The sequence below is a fragment of the Delphinapterus leucas genome, chromosome 13 (genome assembly GCF_059928025.1).
Source record: "Delphinapterus leucas isolate spDelLeu-1000000601 "Yukka" chromosome 13, BTC_Dleu_Yukka2, whole genome shotgun sequence".
NCBI lineage: Eukaryota > Metazoa > Chordata > Mammalia > Artiodactyla > Monodontidae > Delphinapterus > Delphinapterus leucas.
Genome location: NC_143141.1, coordinates 71,914,547 through 71,932,940, shown reverse-complemented (window position 1 = coordinate 71,932,940; position 18,394 = coordinate 71,914,547). Strand labels below are relative to the sequence as shown.

General features: G+C 35.5%; 1 protein-coding gene across 1 annotated transcript in view; it reads left to right on the top strand.

The window, feature by feature from the left end:
- SPDYA (speedy/RINGO cell cycle regulator family member A) overlaps positions 1–18,394 on the top strand; it is a 58,266-nt gene that overhangs the window by 13,546 nt on the left and 26,326 nt on the right. Inside the window, exons 2-5 of the mRNA XM_089922429.1 lie at positions 2,985–3,237; positions 5,245–5,303; positions 7,637–7,722; positions 12,247–12,418. Coding sequence (XP_089778555.1) covers positions 3,003–3,237; positions 5,245–5,303; positions 7,637–7,722; positions 12,247–12,418 — 552 coding nt within the window. The 5' untranslated portion in view covers positions 2,985–3,002. The remainder of the gene's footprint in view (positions 1–2,984; positions 3,238–5,244; positions 5,304–7,636; positions 7,723–12,246; positions 12,419–18,394) is intronic.

The window sequence follows — 18,394 nt, the reverse complement described above, 5'->3', positions numbered from 1 at the left end:
ATTGAGATTTTGCTAAGCATTCAGCACTGTGCATTATCCATATAGTTCCTTTCCTCACTAAGCCTACAAAATATGTATTATTAACAATGCCTAGTAAGTAACTTTAATTGAATACTTACTATGTACCAGGTTCTAAAAAAAATAGCTGCTTTTATTATCTCAATATCACAAGTGAGAAAATGGAGGCTCCCAGAAGTTAAATAGCCTAAGACTCAATCGCTAGTGAGAATCAGGTCTTAATCCAGGTCTATTCTCCAGTATTTTAACGTATATTCTCAGGTGGCTCTGTCCCTCTGCCTTCTGTCGTGCTGAAAAATCCTCTGTCTTAAAAAAAAATTCTTGGGAATTCTCCTGCGGTCCAGTGGTTAGGAATCGTTGCTTTCACTGCCAGGGCCCGTGTTGGATCCCTGGTCGGGGAAATGGGATCGGCAAGCCGCGCGGCCGGCCAAACTTAAAAAACACTAATAATAATTTGACTGTTGTCATTCTTTTAGTATGTCTAAATGAAGAGCAAAAATAGAAGTTACCTCAAGTTGGAATTTGACCAAAATGTTGCATTGATAGCTTCTCTCCTTAAGGTCCTTCTCCATAACCCTCCTGCCAGTGTTTGGTTATTAATCTCAGTGAATCTCTATTTGAGGAATTTCCTCCTCTTTCTGTTTTCTCAAATTTTATATGAAGCAGAATAATGTAAAACATATTTATTTTTTTGATTGATAGAAAACTTGCATTCTATTTCATGATATATCCAAGGTTGTTTTAACAAAGCAACACTTTTAAGTTACTTAACATTAAGTAACGTTAAGTAAAACTGACATCCTGGGAGATATGCCACAACTATTCTATATTCTGGCACATCTGTCCCACACTCCCCCAAGCCTGCCCCCACACCCCAATGTGAGAAGCCTGACTATTTAGTTTTTTCCATCTAGATTTGTAAGGTTGCTCTTTCTTTGAGGGGAAAAAAAAAAAAAAAGATGCAGATGAGACCTCCAGCTGTCTCCCAGATGAGGTGGGCAGGAAGTAGCAAAACGTTCTTAACTCAAGTCTCAAGGCACAATTAATCACCCATTCCTTTTTCTATGGAGTTTGTAGCACTCCCCGACCCTCAACTCCATAATTGCCTTCGACTTGCTTGGACCTTAGGATCTAGGAAGAAAGATGAGAGGAGAGGAGGGAAGCAAAATAGAGGGAGGAGAAGCAATTATAGAATTAATTTAATATAATTTACTCTGCCTAGTTCTTCATAATCTAGCCCTGTACTGTCTAATATGTGGCTGTTGAGCAGTTGAAATGTGGCTGGTGCAACTGAAGAATTTTTACTGCAACTGAAGAATTGAATTTTTACTTTTATTTAATTTAAAATTAAATACTGAAGGAGTGTAAAATATTTTTCCCTTATGTACCACATCATTGTTTTGGTAAGACTACATTTCACTTTAACTGTTGGAAATTTAGCATCTAAAATTCAGATACACTATAAGTGTAAACACCAGATTTCAAAGACTTAGTGTGAAAAAAAGAATGTAAAGTATCTCATTAGTTTTTATATTGATTACATGTTAAAATGATATTTTGGATATACTAGGTTACATAAAATACATTCCTAAAATTAAATTCACTTGCTTATTTGTACTTTTTAAATGTAGCTTTAGAAATATAAAGTGACTCACATTATATTGGACAGTGCTGATCTAGCCCCACTATATCCAATCTTATTTTCCATTCCTTCCTTCAGCAGGGAAGTTGCTGAGGGTCAGGAAGGAGAATCTGTACCTGACTCCTTGAACATCAAGGGAGGCATGGCTGCCTGGGTCACTGTGAGTTATGGATTCAGAGGTTCTCATTAGGGTCTTAGAGTAGTTTCCTGCTTTGGCTATTCATAACTACATTTCCTATTACCCTATAAGTACTTTGACCGTAAAAGTAATGCTAACTAGTAATCACGTGAACTAATTACCACCAAACATGGTAATGATTATGCATATTGTTACATATTGATGGATTAACTTTGTTTCAATTTTTATTAGTCTATAACAGTTTACATTCATTCACACTGGTAATTGGCCACTCAAATAGCATAGTCATATACTCACAACTTTAGAAATTAAAGTGACCCTACCAAATGTAAAATAGATAGCTAGGGGGAAGCAGCCACATAGCACAGGGAGATGAGCTCGGTGCTTTGTGACCACCTAGAGGGGTGGGATAGGGAAGGTGGGAGGGAGACGCAAGAGGGAGGAGATATGGGGATATATGTATATGTATAGCTGATTCACTTTGTTATAAAGCAGAAACTAACACACCACTGTAAAGCAATTATACTCCAATAAAGATGGTAAAAAAAGAAAATATTAAAGTGACCAATTTATGAGAATCCCTCAATGCACTTTATACCATGCATTTCTTTGCTAGAATTGTATTTAACTTTTCAATAAATAACAATCAATGCTTGTTGAATCAGTGAGTTCTATAACATATCAAGGAATTAACCAGTTAGAAAATATGCTTTTTTGTGTGTGAGATTGCTTTTTAATATAATAATTGATGTTGATAATAATTTAGTTCTGGAAGTAGTTTGCCTTATTGTATAAAAACTTTGACCTAATAATATGATAAAATTGTCAATACAAGCAGAATAAAAATTATCAGGAAAAAAGAATACCACAAATAGATTATAAACTCAGCATAGTTTCTATAATTTAAAATTTGGTTTTGAGTTCCCTAGTAGTCAAAGCAAAATAGTATGCAGGATCTTATTATTTGGGAAGAGAAGGCATATCAGTTACCCAAAGGAAGCATAGCTTTTCTTGGTACTAAATTCTAAAAGCAGTTTCTCATGTGAGTCATTGTCATAACTAACATTTTAGTAGCAAGTTCAGTAACATTTCCTATGACGGCATCTGATAGTGTCATCCAATCTGTTGTTTTTATATAGAAGTGAACAAGAGTGTGATAAATAACTGTGTGTTTTATTTTTACAGGAATTGTGGGAAACCAAAATGAGGCATAATCAGCTATGTTGTGAGACACCACCTACTGTCACTGTACATGTAAAATCAGAGTCAAATAGATCACATCAGCCTAAAAAACCCATTAACCTGAAGCGTCCTATTTTTAAAGATTGTTGGCCAGCATCTGAAAAAAATGCACATAATAGCGACAAGTCTAAACGCCCCAAAGGACCCTGTCTAGTTATACAGCGTCAGGAAATGACTGCTTTCTTTAAATTATTCGGTAGGTTTAAAATATTGTAATAGGGGTAATTATAGAGTACTTAAAAATAAGAATATAAGATCTATTTTATCATTTTTATAATAAAGAGGATACTGTTATTTTCTATGTCAGGTTTTCTATCTCCAACCAAATCTGCCTTTTGTTTTCCTTAGTCCTTTTTTTTTTCCCCCTCAATGCTGGATTTTTGTTTGTTTTGATTACTTTTAGAGTAGAAATTCATCATCTAGCTTTTAGACTACTTAAATTCAAGTGTCAAATGTAAATTCTGGGCAGTTCAAGGTCATAGCATGAGTCTTGTTTGACCTAAAGTATAAATACTACATAAAGTCTCAGGTGAGCCAACTGACCCAGTGTCACTGGGCCTGAGGGGTTTCCCAGGACTTTCAGTGCTGAAACTGAGCAAACTGGCAAGGTTAGTCAACCTAGAGCAGTTTCAGTATTATATCTGGGGAATATTATTAAAAATTAACTATGTTTATCATCATGCTCATATAATGAAATTGAGTTTGAATTTGTTCAGATCATGAAACAGTGCTACTTTGCTAATAAGCTTCTTAAACATAGCCAAAAAGAAACTTCTTTATAGTACTTCTACTGGCCAAGAAAGAGGATTGGTTTTTGTTTTTTGAGGTAAGGCAGTAAGGTAGATGGAATAAAGGGTTGGATAGATGGGTTCTGGTAAGTATCTGCGGGACTGAATCAAATCAAGTAGCTATCACAGTCTGGTAGATCCAGGTAACAGCCTTCCTTGCTTATAGAGGAAAGCATATGCATAAAGGAGGAGAGAGTTGGGGACAAGAGTGTTTGCCCTGCTGAGAGGACAGAAATCTTTAAAAAAAAAAAAAGGGCAAGCTGGTTAAGATTTAAAGAAAAGCAAAATAAGATAATAGAAGACAAAATGTAAATAATACTGGTAGAAAATGTTGAACTATAAAGATGTTCCTTGTCAGGATCCAGAATGCTGTTAATAAAAGTTTCCCTCTCTCTTTATTAAGAGTAGAGTGAAGTTATTACCCACAAACTTTATTATTATTCGTAACTGAATGTGAGAAATAAGAGAAAATACATGGCTTTACCATTTTAGGTAATTTAAGAAATAGAAATGGAATTAACAAGGCAGAAATTAATTATTCTCAAAAAAGCAGTACTTATACTTGGAACTTTCCATTTATTTGACTACATTGATGATATTTCTAGGATATAACAAGAAGTTATGCTTATTTAACTTAAAATGCAGGGGGAAATGGAAAAAAGTAGATCTTTCTCAAATTATATTCTGACAGCTACCCATATATTTTAGCCTTTTAAAATTGAAATGAGTGTTTCTGACCTATTTTTTGGATGTTATTCATTTTTTAACAGTATGTTTGTTGATCTTTTTGTCATACTCAGTTTTTTCCAAAATTAAATGTTAGTTATAAATAACTAATGAATTATGAATCTCCTTTACATAGATATTTTCATGTGTATTTGGATAATAGATAATTGGACAGAGATAAGTAGAAGAGAAAACTCAAAACTAAAAATACCCCGTACCTAAAAGGAGAAAGTAGTTAAAAAAAAAAAAAAGTAAAACATATTTAGAAAACAGAGTATTCATTGAGTCATTATGTCTTAAAGACTTATCTTTTATCAGATTCCATTTCCACCTGTTAAAGATTGATTTTGGAAAACAACAAAGGCTCATCTAGAGCTACCCAAGACATATTTCTAAAAGAGCTATAGAAATATTCAATAAATCAAACAGTTCTATCATTCTTCCTCCAGTCTGGGCTATATATTAAGGCAAATCAGATGGGAAGCCAAAGAATAAAGCAGTAGCTTTTTGTACGGCGCTTGCAATGGCAAACACACTAAAGAACTGAAAACTACACCTTGGACAACCCTGGTCCTGCCATTTTTGTTTGATTTCTAAGCATCATTTGTCATCTCCTTATGTAAAAATTAATTCTTCAAAAGGAAAGCACCTGTTTTCAAAAGACAAGTCATAGCTATCTTTTGTTGTAGATGACGACTTAATTCAAGATTTCTTGTGGATGGACTGCTGCTGTAAAATTGCAGACAAGGTAAATTTGTTAACAGTATAATCATTAACCAGCATTATTATGTTACTAGGCTATCAGGACTTTCATGAACCTTATTAGGATTTTCTATCTTATTAATTAAGGTTAGGAAAAGAACTAGCCTACATTGCTCCTTCAAAGTGGAATCCATTAGCATACAACATAGATTCATTCTATCTATACTTGAGGCATTGTGAAATATTGATTAAATGACCTTAAACCCATATCTGTTTGATTTAAAACAAGAATCAATATAGACTTAATATGTTCTTTGTTTGGGTGGTTGGGGGGTTTTTTGTTTTGTTTTGTTTTTTTAATTGAAATTTAGTTGATGCATATCAGTTACAGGTGTACACTAGAATGATTGAAAATTTTTAAAGGTTATACTCCATTTATAGTTATAAAATATTGGCTATATTAGGCTTAATATGTTTTGATCAGAATTATTACTTTTTATCAGGTAATAATATCTGAGATTCATTCCACTAAGGCAGTCTGTTACACATTTTAATATTTTGTAGATAATTTAGATAAAACAGATCCCAATAATCTTGTAGAGTAAAATTAGTTTATCATGTTCTTTATTTAGGAATCAGTGTTTCATAAAAGAACATCATGATGCTGACTTATATACTAGGGATTGTGATGTTTCTATACTATTTATGTTTAGCTGATCAGTTAGAATTTCAGCTTTATAAATGTCATCTTAGACCAGTTAGTCATATCAGAAAATTCAGCATGACTTCGTATTACATTTAAAATAACATGCTATGGGACTTCCCTGGTGCCACAGTGGTTAAGAATCGCCTGCAATGCAGGAGACATGGGTTTGATCCCTGGTCCGGGAAGATCCCACATGCTGCGGAGCATCTGGGCCCATGTGCCACAACTGCTGGGCCTGCGCTCTGGAGCCCGCGAGACACAACTACTGAGCCTGCATGCTGCAACTGCTGAGGCCTGCATGCCTGGAGCCCGTGCTCTGCAACGGGAGGGGCCGCCGCAGTGAGAGGCCCGCGCACCACAATGAAGCGTAGCCCCCCCACGCTGCAACTAGAGAAAGCCGGCACGCAGCAACGAAGACCCAAAGCAGCCATAAATAAATAAATAAATAAATAAATAAAGTGCCAACCAACAGAAAAGGGAATGAACAGAAGACTAGCTCATGATTAAATACCCACTAATTTCATATTGATGTGAACTCTTATTTTAAGCTTAAGATAAAAATAAAATCAGAGGGTTTTTTTAATTTTGAAAATTTTTAGAAAATTTCAAACATACAACTTATAGTAGAGAGAATAGAACAAAGACCCTCCATGTGCCTGTCATCCAGCTAAAACAATGATCAACTCATGGCCATTCTTATTTCTTCTAATCTCTCTCCCCAAACGTGGATTATTTTGAAGCAAATCCCAGACATCCTAACATTTTATCCATAAATATTTAAAGATGTACTTCTAAAAGGTGAGATCTTTTTAAACATAATCAGTGTCACTGATGCTTTTAAAAATTGACAGTAATGCCTTAATGTAAAATATCCAGTTCATGTGGAGTTCTAAAGTTTAAAATGTTACAATTTTAAGCACCTTACAGTAATTAAAGTTGTTGGACAGCAGGGGGCAGTGCCTTTAAAGTAGCCAGGAGTACTGTATCTTAACACTCAATATATCAAGAATCCTCTACTGAAAGTTACCTTGAAAATTTGGAATCACCTTTGTGGCCAAACCTGTGAAGGTAGCATGAATTAGGCATTTTATGAAAGGGAGTCTATTATCAATATATCAGTATCATAACTTGTTTTTAACTTGAACAGGCAGAACCTGGCATGGGTCCTCATAGCAGGCTAGACATATGTCTTCCTAATAGTACATTTAAAACACTTTTATTCCAGTGAAAATAGAGCCATGTTGTTCTAATTTCTGGTTAGAAGTTATTTTTCAAAAATTATTTTCAAAAGTGAGTATGGATGTCTGCAACTAACTCAAAGGGTTGAGGGGAAAAATTTTTGCATATACACATACATCAAGCCAGTGAAGGATGTATGGTTATTCACTTGATTATTATTTCAGCTTCTCTATAGGTCTGAATAGATGGTAATAATAAAATTTAGAGGTTAAAATTATAATTATAAAATTATAATTTAATCATAAATGATCCAGAACTATTTCTCACTGTTCATATGGATTAAAGAAAGCCAAAAAATATGGACTCAAATAAATAGCTAATTCTATAATAAGGATAAATAATGCTTTATTTTAGCTTATAAACATAACTATTTTAAAGCAGTTTTACTATGAAAGCAAAACATTAATATTAACTTTTAACTTTTTTCCCTATAGTATCTTTTGGCTATGACCTTTGTTTATTTCAAGAGAGCTAAATTTACTATAAATGAGCATACCAGGATAAATTTCTTTATTGCTCTGTAAGTATGCTTTCTACTAAGTGATTTTTGTGCTAGTTATTTATAATATATACAATACCTTATTTAAAATAGAGGCTGTTTAAAACCTGATGTATATCTTTGAATAGGCCTTCCTGTTTAAAAGCTATATGTTTTTTTACTTTAATAGGATATTCTTATGTTCTTTTCACTGGTCTTATCCTGCCATATGCCTAACATTTATTATTCAGTATTCCACTTGAGTTTGTATTGTACCTTTCACATTTCCATAATTTATATAGTGTTCCACATAAATTATCCCAAATTTTCCTCTTTTGGACTTAGAGATTTTTTTAAAAGCCAGAATATTCTCTTTGAAATTTAATGTATAGTAAAAATTATCATTATTGCCCTTTTACACTGAACAGCTTGTGGAAAATGCTCTAGACATCTCAATATCAAAACCTTTTCTACCTAGTACCTGGATATAATGCTGCAGTTTGGAATATATGAATATAATTTTAAGTACCTAACTAGGGAACTACATATAAAAATATTTAAGTTGAATACCACAACAACCGTTAGCACTGAAGAATTTATTTAAAGTCTGTTTAATTCAGAATCAAAGAGTGATTCAAGAAATAGGACTAGAAGAAATTATCTCTGCATGTTTTCAGCAAACACATTCCCCCATGCATAGGAAAATATGAACTCAATATAAAATTTGAGTTGATGATTGCTAAATGGGGGGGAAATATTATAGTATTAGCTAATATTGATATCATGTGCAAGGTACCACAAAAATGTTTTCTATAAACTCGTCTAATCTTCCCTATGAGATACATTTTTTTTAATTATCTCCATTTTACAGATGGGGAAATTGAAACTGAGGAAGATTAAGTACTTTCCAAGGTCACAAAAGTTAATCAGCAAATTCAGGTGTGACTTGCCAATGGCCAAATTCAGCCATTTAACACTAAGCTGCTGTTTACATGTCTCTTAGTATTATATCTGTATGTTGATGCAATATCTATTTTATAGTTTTTTTCTCACGTGAAAATTGAAAACAAACCAAAAGAAACTTTATTTAAATCTTACCAGGTGCCCCAAATTGGATTTGACAAGTTTTGTAATGTTATTACCAGCAAAGCACTGTGTTAGCTTACACTGTGTAGTAGCATGTCAGGTTGCGTTGCATGTTGTATTATAAGCTCCATATGAAAAGTAGCATGAATTATAATTTACATTTTTATATCTAATCATTCTTTTGATACAACCTCACTCAATAGTTCTCATTAAATATTTTCTCAGCCATGGTTCTAACTCAACTCCTTTTCCTTTCTATATATTCTTATAACACTCTGAACTTCTGTTATCATTTTCCTTTATTCTCTTTCAGTTATGTATTTATTTCATACTTGATTGCCTTTTCTACTTGACTGTAGACTCCTTAAGGGCAAGGAATGTGTATCTTAACTTTTTTTGCATACTTCAGTGGCTGACATAGGAGGTTCTTAATTCTTTATTTGAATAAACATAATTAACCCTATGCAAAAGAAATGGACTCTGCTCCAAGAAAAATCTATTTCAAATTAGAAGACAACTTACATGTGTAAGAGACAGATATTTCATTACCTTGAGGCTGAAAAATTGTTAATATAGAGTAGAATAATAATGTGGTCCTGATACTGGAGTACCATAGTCCATTATAGATTTTTCATAATCTGCAAGCATGAAAGGGGCCAACCTCCAGCTCTATCTACAGTTTACTAAGAACTCTCAGGGATACTTAAGTGAGAAATTACTTTATGTAATTTCACAAAGGACATGATTTGACTCATAAAACTGAATGGGTTTAACAATGAGGTGCTTTATAATAAGGTAATATATATATATATAATGTAATATAAGGTAATATTAAAATAGTTATTTTAAGGGAGGATAAAAATATGTACGTACTCATTTTATATTAATGTAACTAAATATGAATATGCACATGGTTAAAAAAATATATAGGAGGGTATACAATTAAAAGTAAGTCTTGGGGGCTTCCCTGGTGGCGCGGTGGTTGAGAGTCCGCCTACCGATGCAGGGGACACGGGTTCGTGCCCCAGTCCGGGAGGATCCCACATGCTGCGGAGTGGCTGGGCCCGTGAGCCATGGCCACTGAGCCTGCGCGTCCGGAGCCTGTGCTCCGCAACGGGAGAGGCCACAACAGTGAAAGGCCCGCCTACCGCAAAAAAAAAAAAAAAAAAAAAAGTAAGTCTTCCTCATATCTCAAGACCTTGACCTCCCTCCTCAAGGACAGTTAACAGTTTCATATGTATGTGTTTAGAATAATTTTCTATATATGAACCAGTGTGTATATTACATGAATAGAGATGTACTATACACTTCTGTGCCTTTAAAATTTTTTTAATGTGAAATATTTAGAAAAGAGTATATGGAATGTATACGTATGTGTGTGTAAAAGAATAGAAGCAAAACAAATACTCATGTACCCATGACTCAAGAATAGAACATTGCCAGAATCTTAGAAACTCCCAGCACACAGTTTCCCAATTAGAGCCCCCTCCCTTCCACAAGTAATCATTTTCTTACTTTTCTTTATTCTACGTATATACCTCTAAATAATATATTATTTGGTTATTCCTATTTGGGGGCTATATAATAATTATACACCATAATTGCCATTATCATTCTTCTGTAACTTTCTTCTTTTGCTTTTTAATATTATTTTGAGATTCATTTCTATTGATACATGTAGCTATAGTTCATTTCATTTTCACTGCAGAATAATATTCTATTTTCTTATATATTTGCATTTTTTCCTACCATCTTGTTGTGTATTTTGTGTATGTCCCATTTTTTTCTTTCTTCTTTCCCCTCCATTTTAATCTTCTTTTTTGATTGAGATTTTAATATTTTTAGTTTTGACACCTTTTTTTCCTCTACACGTTTGGAAATCTCACATTCTATATCTATTCTTTTAGCAATTGCCCTAGTTATTTTTAATTGCAAGACCCTTAAGCATTTTAACTCTAATCACTCTTCCCAACTTCTGTTCTCTTGTTTTGCAATTCTATTAGTTCTACCTGATGCCCTCCAAAATGTTAGGCATTATTATTGTTGTTTTATAAATTCAACATTTGTTTAGATTTGCCCATATATCTATATATCTTTGATTACTATTCCTTCTTGCATCTCAAACCTTCCACTTGGGATCATTTGCCTTCCTTTCTGATTGCTTTTAAGACCCCCTTTTCTTGGGTGTTTGTCTCTTAATTCCAGTATCTTCACACTTCAGGGACTGTTTCTGTTCATGGTGCCTTGTTCCCTTGTATGTTTTGTAATTTTTTTTTTATTGTGAGTCGCCTGTTTTTCTTAGAAAGTCATCTATGGAGCTTGCATTGTTTCCAGTGGGAAATCTGCTCCATCCTTATCTCTGTTCCTGTGTTATCTAACATGTCTTATTTTTTTTCTCTGACTGCTTTTAAGATTTTCTCTTTATTACTGGTCCTAAGTAATTAATTATGATATGCCTTAGTATAATTTTCTTCATGTTTTGTGCTTTGGAGTTCACTGAGATTCTTTGTGGGTTTATAGTTTTCATCAAATTTTGAAAATTTTCAGTCATTATTTCTTCAAATGTTTTTTCTGTCCAGCCACCACCCTTTAGGGATTGCAATTTTACCTTTATTAGGCTGCTTAAAGTTGTCTCACAGCTTATTGATGCTCTGTTCATTATTTTTGTTTCCTTTTCTCTGTGTTTCATTTTAGATAGTTTATATTTGCTATGTCTTCAATGCACAATTCTTTTCCTCTGCAAAATTTAATCTGCTGTTAACCCCACTCAATGTAGTTTTCATTGTACACATAGTTTTCGTCTCTAGAGGTATACTTTCAATGTGTCTAATCTTTTTGAACATCTGGAATAATTATAACTGTTTTAGTATCCTTGTCTGTTACTTCTATCATGTGGGTCAGTTTTGATTGACTGATGATTCTTCTTATCTGTCCGGTTTTCCTGCTTTTTATGCATGCCTGATTCCCCCTCAGGTATTTGACTGTAGGGAAAGACCGTAAGAATAGAGGGAACACAGTGACTAACATTCACCCAGGGCTGGAAATAGTGCCTGTTCCCACCAGCCAGACTGAAAAAACTTATAATTCACACTGAGTAATTAAGTACTGAGTACAGTACTCAGGAACATCTTGCCTTAGTGGGGAGAAATTAGCCCTAGACTGAACATTGCTCCAGATCCACCTAACAAATCATGAAAGCAAGACTTGAAAGGATCAGACCGTTTCCATATAACTGCATCCCAGAGCAAAGCTCAAGATTGATAGGAATATAAAAGTATCCAGAACTCAACAAGGTAAAATTCACTGTATCTCTATTTTTGATCTACCTTTCTTTAATCATGCATAAGGTTGAACATCTTTTTTGTGTTTATAAAAAGTTGGGGGGTGTGTGTGTGTGTGTGTGTGTGTGTGTGTGTGTGTGAACTGTCTGTTCCTGTCCTTTACCCATTTCTTTTTTGAGTTGTTGGTCTTCTTTGCTAGGTATCTGGCCAATACAGTTGAAGAAGATGAAGAAGAATCCAAATATGAAATTTTTCCATGGGCTTTAGGGAAAAACTGGAGAAAATTATTCCCTGATTTCTTAAAGTTAAGGGACAAACTCTGGGATAGAATTGACTATAGGGCTATTGTAAGCCGGCGATGCTGTGAGGAGGTAAGATTTTTACATGCGTTATATATATAATCTCTGTCTTCTCTTTATGTAGTTTTCCTTTTATGTTTTTTAATGTGCTTCTAATGTTTCACTTTTTTTTTGTATATGAAGGGTAAACCATTAACCTTGATGATTACCATGAGTACAACTTTTATATTACAATGTTGATATTTTAATTTTATACCACAATAATTAAAAATTGTCATTTCTGTTTTTCAGAGCAGCCTACTTCTGTAGAAAGTATTTTTATTTTAGAGTGTTTCTCTAAAAAGGTCACCAGTATATTGGGAAAGAATAGCGTGCACATTCCAAAATACATCATGGTAATAACACTGGAGCTGAATAATAATTTCCATTAAATAATTTCTGTTAAAGTGTCAAAATTTCAAGTTCCCAAGGTTAAATGTGAACTACATGGTATAAAATAAGTTTAAAAACTATACCTCTTTTCATAAAGCATACATAAAGTTTCCTTGATGCTAGATTCTATTAATATAAAGCAGAAAGACACTAAAAGTTAAAAGATTATTTTATCTAATGTTCTGGTTTTCAGTGAAGAAAGTTAATGTTTCAAACTAAAAAAATTTGGAGTAGAAAATTAAATGGAAGGCAATGATAACTATAAGGCAGTACTAGTTCAAAGAAGTTTGGTAAATGTGGGCTAGATAATGCTGTAATTAAATGAAGTCATATGGGACTTCCCTGGTGGCACAGTGGTTAAGAATCCGCCTGCCAATGCAGGGGACACAGGCTCAATACCTGGTCCGGGAAGATCCCACATGCTGTGGAGCAACTAAGCCCATGTGCCACAACTACTGAGCCTGCGCTCTAGAGCAGGGGTCGCCAACCCCTGGTACTGGTCCACAGCCTGTTAGGAACTGAGCAACACAGCAGTAGGTGAGCAGTGGGGGAGTGAGCGAAGCTTTGTCTGCCACTCCCCATTGCTCGCATTACCACCTGAACCATCCACCCCCACCAGTGGAAAAATTGTCTTCCATGAAACCAGTGCCTGGTGCCAAAAAGGTTGGGGACCTCTGCTCTAGAGCCCACGAGCCACAACTACCGAGCCCACACGCTACAACTACTGAAGTCTGCGTGCTCTAGGGCCCGTGTAGCCACAACTACCGAGCCTGCATGCTGCAACTATTGAAGCCCGCGCACCTAGAGCCCGTGCTCCACAACAAGAGAAGCCACCGCAATGACAAGCCCGTGCACCGCAAAGAAGAGTAGTCCCCACTCACTGCAACTAGAGAAAGCCCACGTGCAGGACCCAACGCAGCCAAAAAAAAAAATGAAGTCATATCTAGTTTAATGACTACAGGCCAAAGGAACCAATTAATGGATTAGTAGTGTCAGACCTGAGGGGAGGCTTCAGAGGTGTGTCACAGAACTCTGCCCAGAATTAACCTTGTTAATTATATTTATTAATGAGATGAAGATATTGCAGTTATGCATATTTGTGGATTAGGATTGTTGAATGTTGGGGGAAATGCAAGGATTCAGAAATAACTTAGAGGACTGTGCAGCAGGCCAAGTCTTTACAAGATTATATTCAATAGAAAAATATGAAAAGTTAGGTATGTATGACCCACCTCCCCAGATTAATGGATCCTCATTAAGGAATTTAAAGGACTCATTCCAATTACAGGGCATTGAAAAAGTCCTGTCTTGTTATTTTTTTGTCACTACCTCCCTAGGTGAGGAGTGGGTAATTTGCGCACCTGTTGCCATCCTTGATGTGATAGCAGGCCTTATTTGAACGCTCTGATTTTTTCAAAGTAAATGCTTCAAGCCCTGTAGAACACTCAGCTAAGTACATGGAGGGGGCACTGGAGACAGAAGAGGCCGGGATAGGCAATGCTTCCTCATGGCAGGTTGCTTACCCACTCCTAAAATACAATGACTAGCATTTTAACTGCAACAACTTTATTCTGCTGGAGCTGGAATTACCTCAGTTGCTGGCACCAGACAAAGAGACAGAGAGTTATGTGGCTTAATGGTGTATGTATAAGAGACTACAAAGTTTTAGACACCTGGAAAGTCAGCTGTGTAATGGGATTTACAGAAAAGTTTAGTCTCTCAAGGCTTCAACACTGAGAACTAACAGATCTCTCTCCTGATTCCAGATCTGCATATCCAATTTTTAATTTACATTTCATTATCTAGTAGATACCTCAAACTTAACATGCTGAAAATTGAGTTTTTGATTCCCCCACATAGACCTCTACACTTGCTCCTCCTGCAATCTTCCACATGTTAATAAATAGTAACTTCATCAGTCTAGTTGTTCAGGCCAAAAAACTGTCACCCTAGACTTTTTTTTCCCACATCTATACCTTAAAGAAAATCCAGCATCCTACCACTTCTCACCACCTCCACCACTAAACCCTACTTTAATTGTCATCTCTTGCCTCAACTATTGTCATAACTTTCCAAATAGTCTCCCTTACAATCTTTCTTCCCTATAGTCTATTCTTCATAGCAGATTTAAAGAGTTAATCTTTTAGAAAATCAAATCATGTCTCCTTTACTCAAAAGCCTCCAGAGGCTTCCCATCTCACATAGAGTAAAAGACACAAAGTACTTATCCTGGATCCACATGGTCTGCCAACTCTCCTCCTTTATCTCTTTCACTTCATCTCCCATCCTTGTTCATTTCACTGCAACCACTCTGGCCTACTTGCTATTCTTCAAATGCACCAAGGACACTCCCACCTCAGGGTCTTTGCATTTGCCATTCATATTACCTGGAATGCTTTCCCCCAGAAATTCATATGCTTCACTTCCTCACTTCATTCAGGACTCTGCTTAAATGTCACGTCAGAGAAATCGTTCTTTACCACCCTATACTGAGTAGTAACTCCCTCAATGGAATAAAAATTGAAGAGTCCAGTTGACTTTTGGCGGTACCAAGAAAATTAAGTGGGGAATGAATCGTCTTTTCAACAAATTGTGCTGGAACAACTGGATGTCCACGTGCGAAAGAAAGCACTTGGACCCCTACTCTATATTATATATAAAAAACTAACTCAAAATTTATCAAAGACCTAAATTTAAGCGCTAAAAACTATAAAAATCTTAAAACATAGGGGTTACATCTTCATGACCTTGGATTAGGTTTCTTAGATATAATACCAGAAGCACAAGCAAGAATAGGAAATATAGATAAAATGGACATCATCAAAATTTTAAACTTTTGTTCTTCAAAGGACACCATTAAGAAAGTGAAGAGACAACCCACAAACTGGAAGAAAAATTTTGCAAATCATCTGTTTTATAAGGCACTTATATCTAAAATATATAAACAGCTCTTACAACTCAGTATTAAAGAGACAACCCAATTTTTTAAAGGGCAAAGGATCTGAATATGTATTTCTTCAAAAAAGATATTCAGATGGGCATAAAAGCACATGAAAAGATGCTCAACATCATTAGCCATCAGAAAAATGCAAACTCAAAAACACAAGGAGATATCACTTTACACCCACTAGGATGACTATAATTTTTTTTTAAAAAAGACAGACAATAACAAGTATTGATAAGGATGTGGAGAAATTGGAATCCTTATACACTTCTGGTGGGATTGTAAAATCATGTAGTTGCTTTGGAAAACAGTCTGGCATTTCCTCAAAATGCTAAACAGAGTTACCATATGACCCAGCAATTCCGCTCCTAGTTTTATACTCAATAGAAATGAAAACTATGTCCACACAAAAACTTGTGCATGAATGTTCATAGCAAGCAGCCTTATTCATAATAGTCAATAGTTGTGAAAACAGTCGAAATGTCCAGCAGCTAATTAATGGATCGACAAAATATCTATACAATAATATATTACTTGACAATTAAAAGGAATAAAGTACTGATACATGTTACAAAGTGGATGAACCCTGAAAACATTATGCTAAATGAAAGAAGCCAGTCCCCAAAGGACCACATATTGTATGGTTTCATTTATATCAACTGTGAAGAATATATAATCCAAAGTGACAGAAAGTGGTTGCCTGGGGATGAAGGGAGAGAGGAATGCAGTAACAGTGCCTGACTTGTAGGCGCTCAGTAAATATAGCTGACTGACAGAATGAATGGAACTTAAAGCTTCTGATTCTTTTTCATACCTTCTTATCTATGAAGACAACAACAAGGACCTAATGTATAGCACAGGGAACTATATTCAATATCTTGTAGTAACCAATAATGGAAGAGAATCTGAAAAAATATATAAACTGAATCACTTTGCTGTAAACCTGAAACATTGTAGATCAACTATACTTGATTAAAAACTTTTTTTAAATAAACAAAACTATAAAACAATTCTTGGGCTTCCCTCGTGGTGCAGTGGTTAAGAATCCGCCTGCCAATGTGGGGGACATGGGTTCGAGCCCTAGTCTGGGAAGATCCCACATGCCGCGGAGCAACTAAGCCCATGTGCCACAACTACTGAAGCCCACATGCCTGTAGCCCGTGCTCTGCAGCAAAGAAAAGCCACCGCAATGAGAAGCCTGTGCACCACAATGAAGAGTAGCCCCCACTCGCCGCAACTAGAGAAAGCCCGTGTGCAGCAACAACGCAGCCAAAAATAAATAAATTTTAAAAAAACAATTATTTTGTGGATGTTGGGGGTAGGAATTTATTAATTAATTTATTTATTTTTGCTGTGTTAGGTCTTCGTTTCTGTGCGAAGGCTTTCTCTAGTTGTGGCAAGCGGGGGCCACTCTTCATCGCGGTGCGCGGGCCTCTAACTATCGCGGCCTCTCTTGTGGAGCACAGGCTCCAGACGCGCAGGCTCAGTACTTGTGGCTCATAGGCCTAGTTGCTCCGCGGCATGTGGGATCCTCCCAGACCAGGGCTCGAACCCGTGTCCCCTGCATTAGCAGGCAGATTCTCAACCACTGCGCCACCAGGGAAGCCCTCCAAAAAATAATTCTTTACCGAGTTCACCTAGCACTGACCCTTATCCAGATAGATAAGCTAGATAAAGATAAGATCTTTTTTTTTTGTTGTTCCAACCAGGTACATTTGAATCATGTTGGTGTACAGAAAAAGAAATTACCTAGTAGATTTTATCCTGTTCTCTTTATTCATTTAACAGCTAATTTATGAGTAAGACACTAAGTTCAGTGTTGTGGAGGTTTATTATAAAGAAGTATTACATCATCCTTGCCCTGAAGTTTGCTGCATTATAGTAGCAAGACATGCTGTTAGAAATTTAGTTTTCTATGCATTTGTTATTAAGAGTCCAGTACTGGCATACTGTCAACCCATTTTTTAGTCACATATCCTAAAATAAACTCAAGTTATGATAGTAGCCACAAACTGGCTTACAGTAATTATATTATACACTTGCATTGTGTTTTACAAATTTATATTTTCATATAAATTATCTTCTTATCCTTACAAAACTACTTGTGAGGACCAAGGAGGTTGAGATTTACTCAAGATCATATATCAGTTAAGTGGCAGAGCCAGAACTTGACTTCACATCTAATGGCTTCCCAGTGTTCTGTTTTCTCTGACATCTAGCCTCCATCTCTTATGTTGGTTAGTTTAGAAAATGCACTTATATCTATTATGTTATCTCAGGAATTAAATAGCATAATAGGTAAGTGTGCATGCATTTTTCTAGGTGGGTTAACATGTGGAGAGACTATGATGCCTAGCTTATTGCAGAAAGAACAGTACCAAATCTTCTATATTGTGCCCTTTACTTCATATTTCCCTCTGCTCTTTTCACTAGACTTTGCTATATAGGATTCCTACAAAAATCATATTGCTGAAGGCTCATAATGTTAGTGGTCTCTAATTCTTAAATATTTTCATCTATCATTAAAAATATTTAATGACTGCATAATATTGTGGAGAAGGCATTTGAAAGCGGTGTATGAGAAACTATTCCTGTCCAGAAGGGGCTTTCGGCAGAATAGGTTACATGCATAAAAAGGTACATCTGGGGCTTCCCTGGTGGCGCAGTGGTTG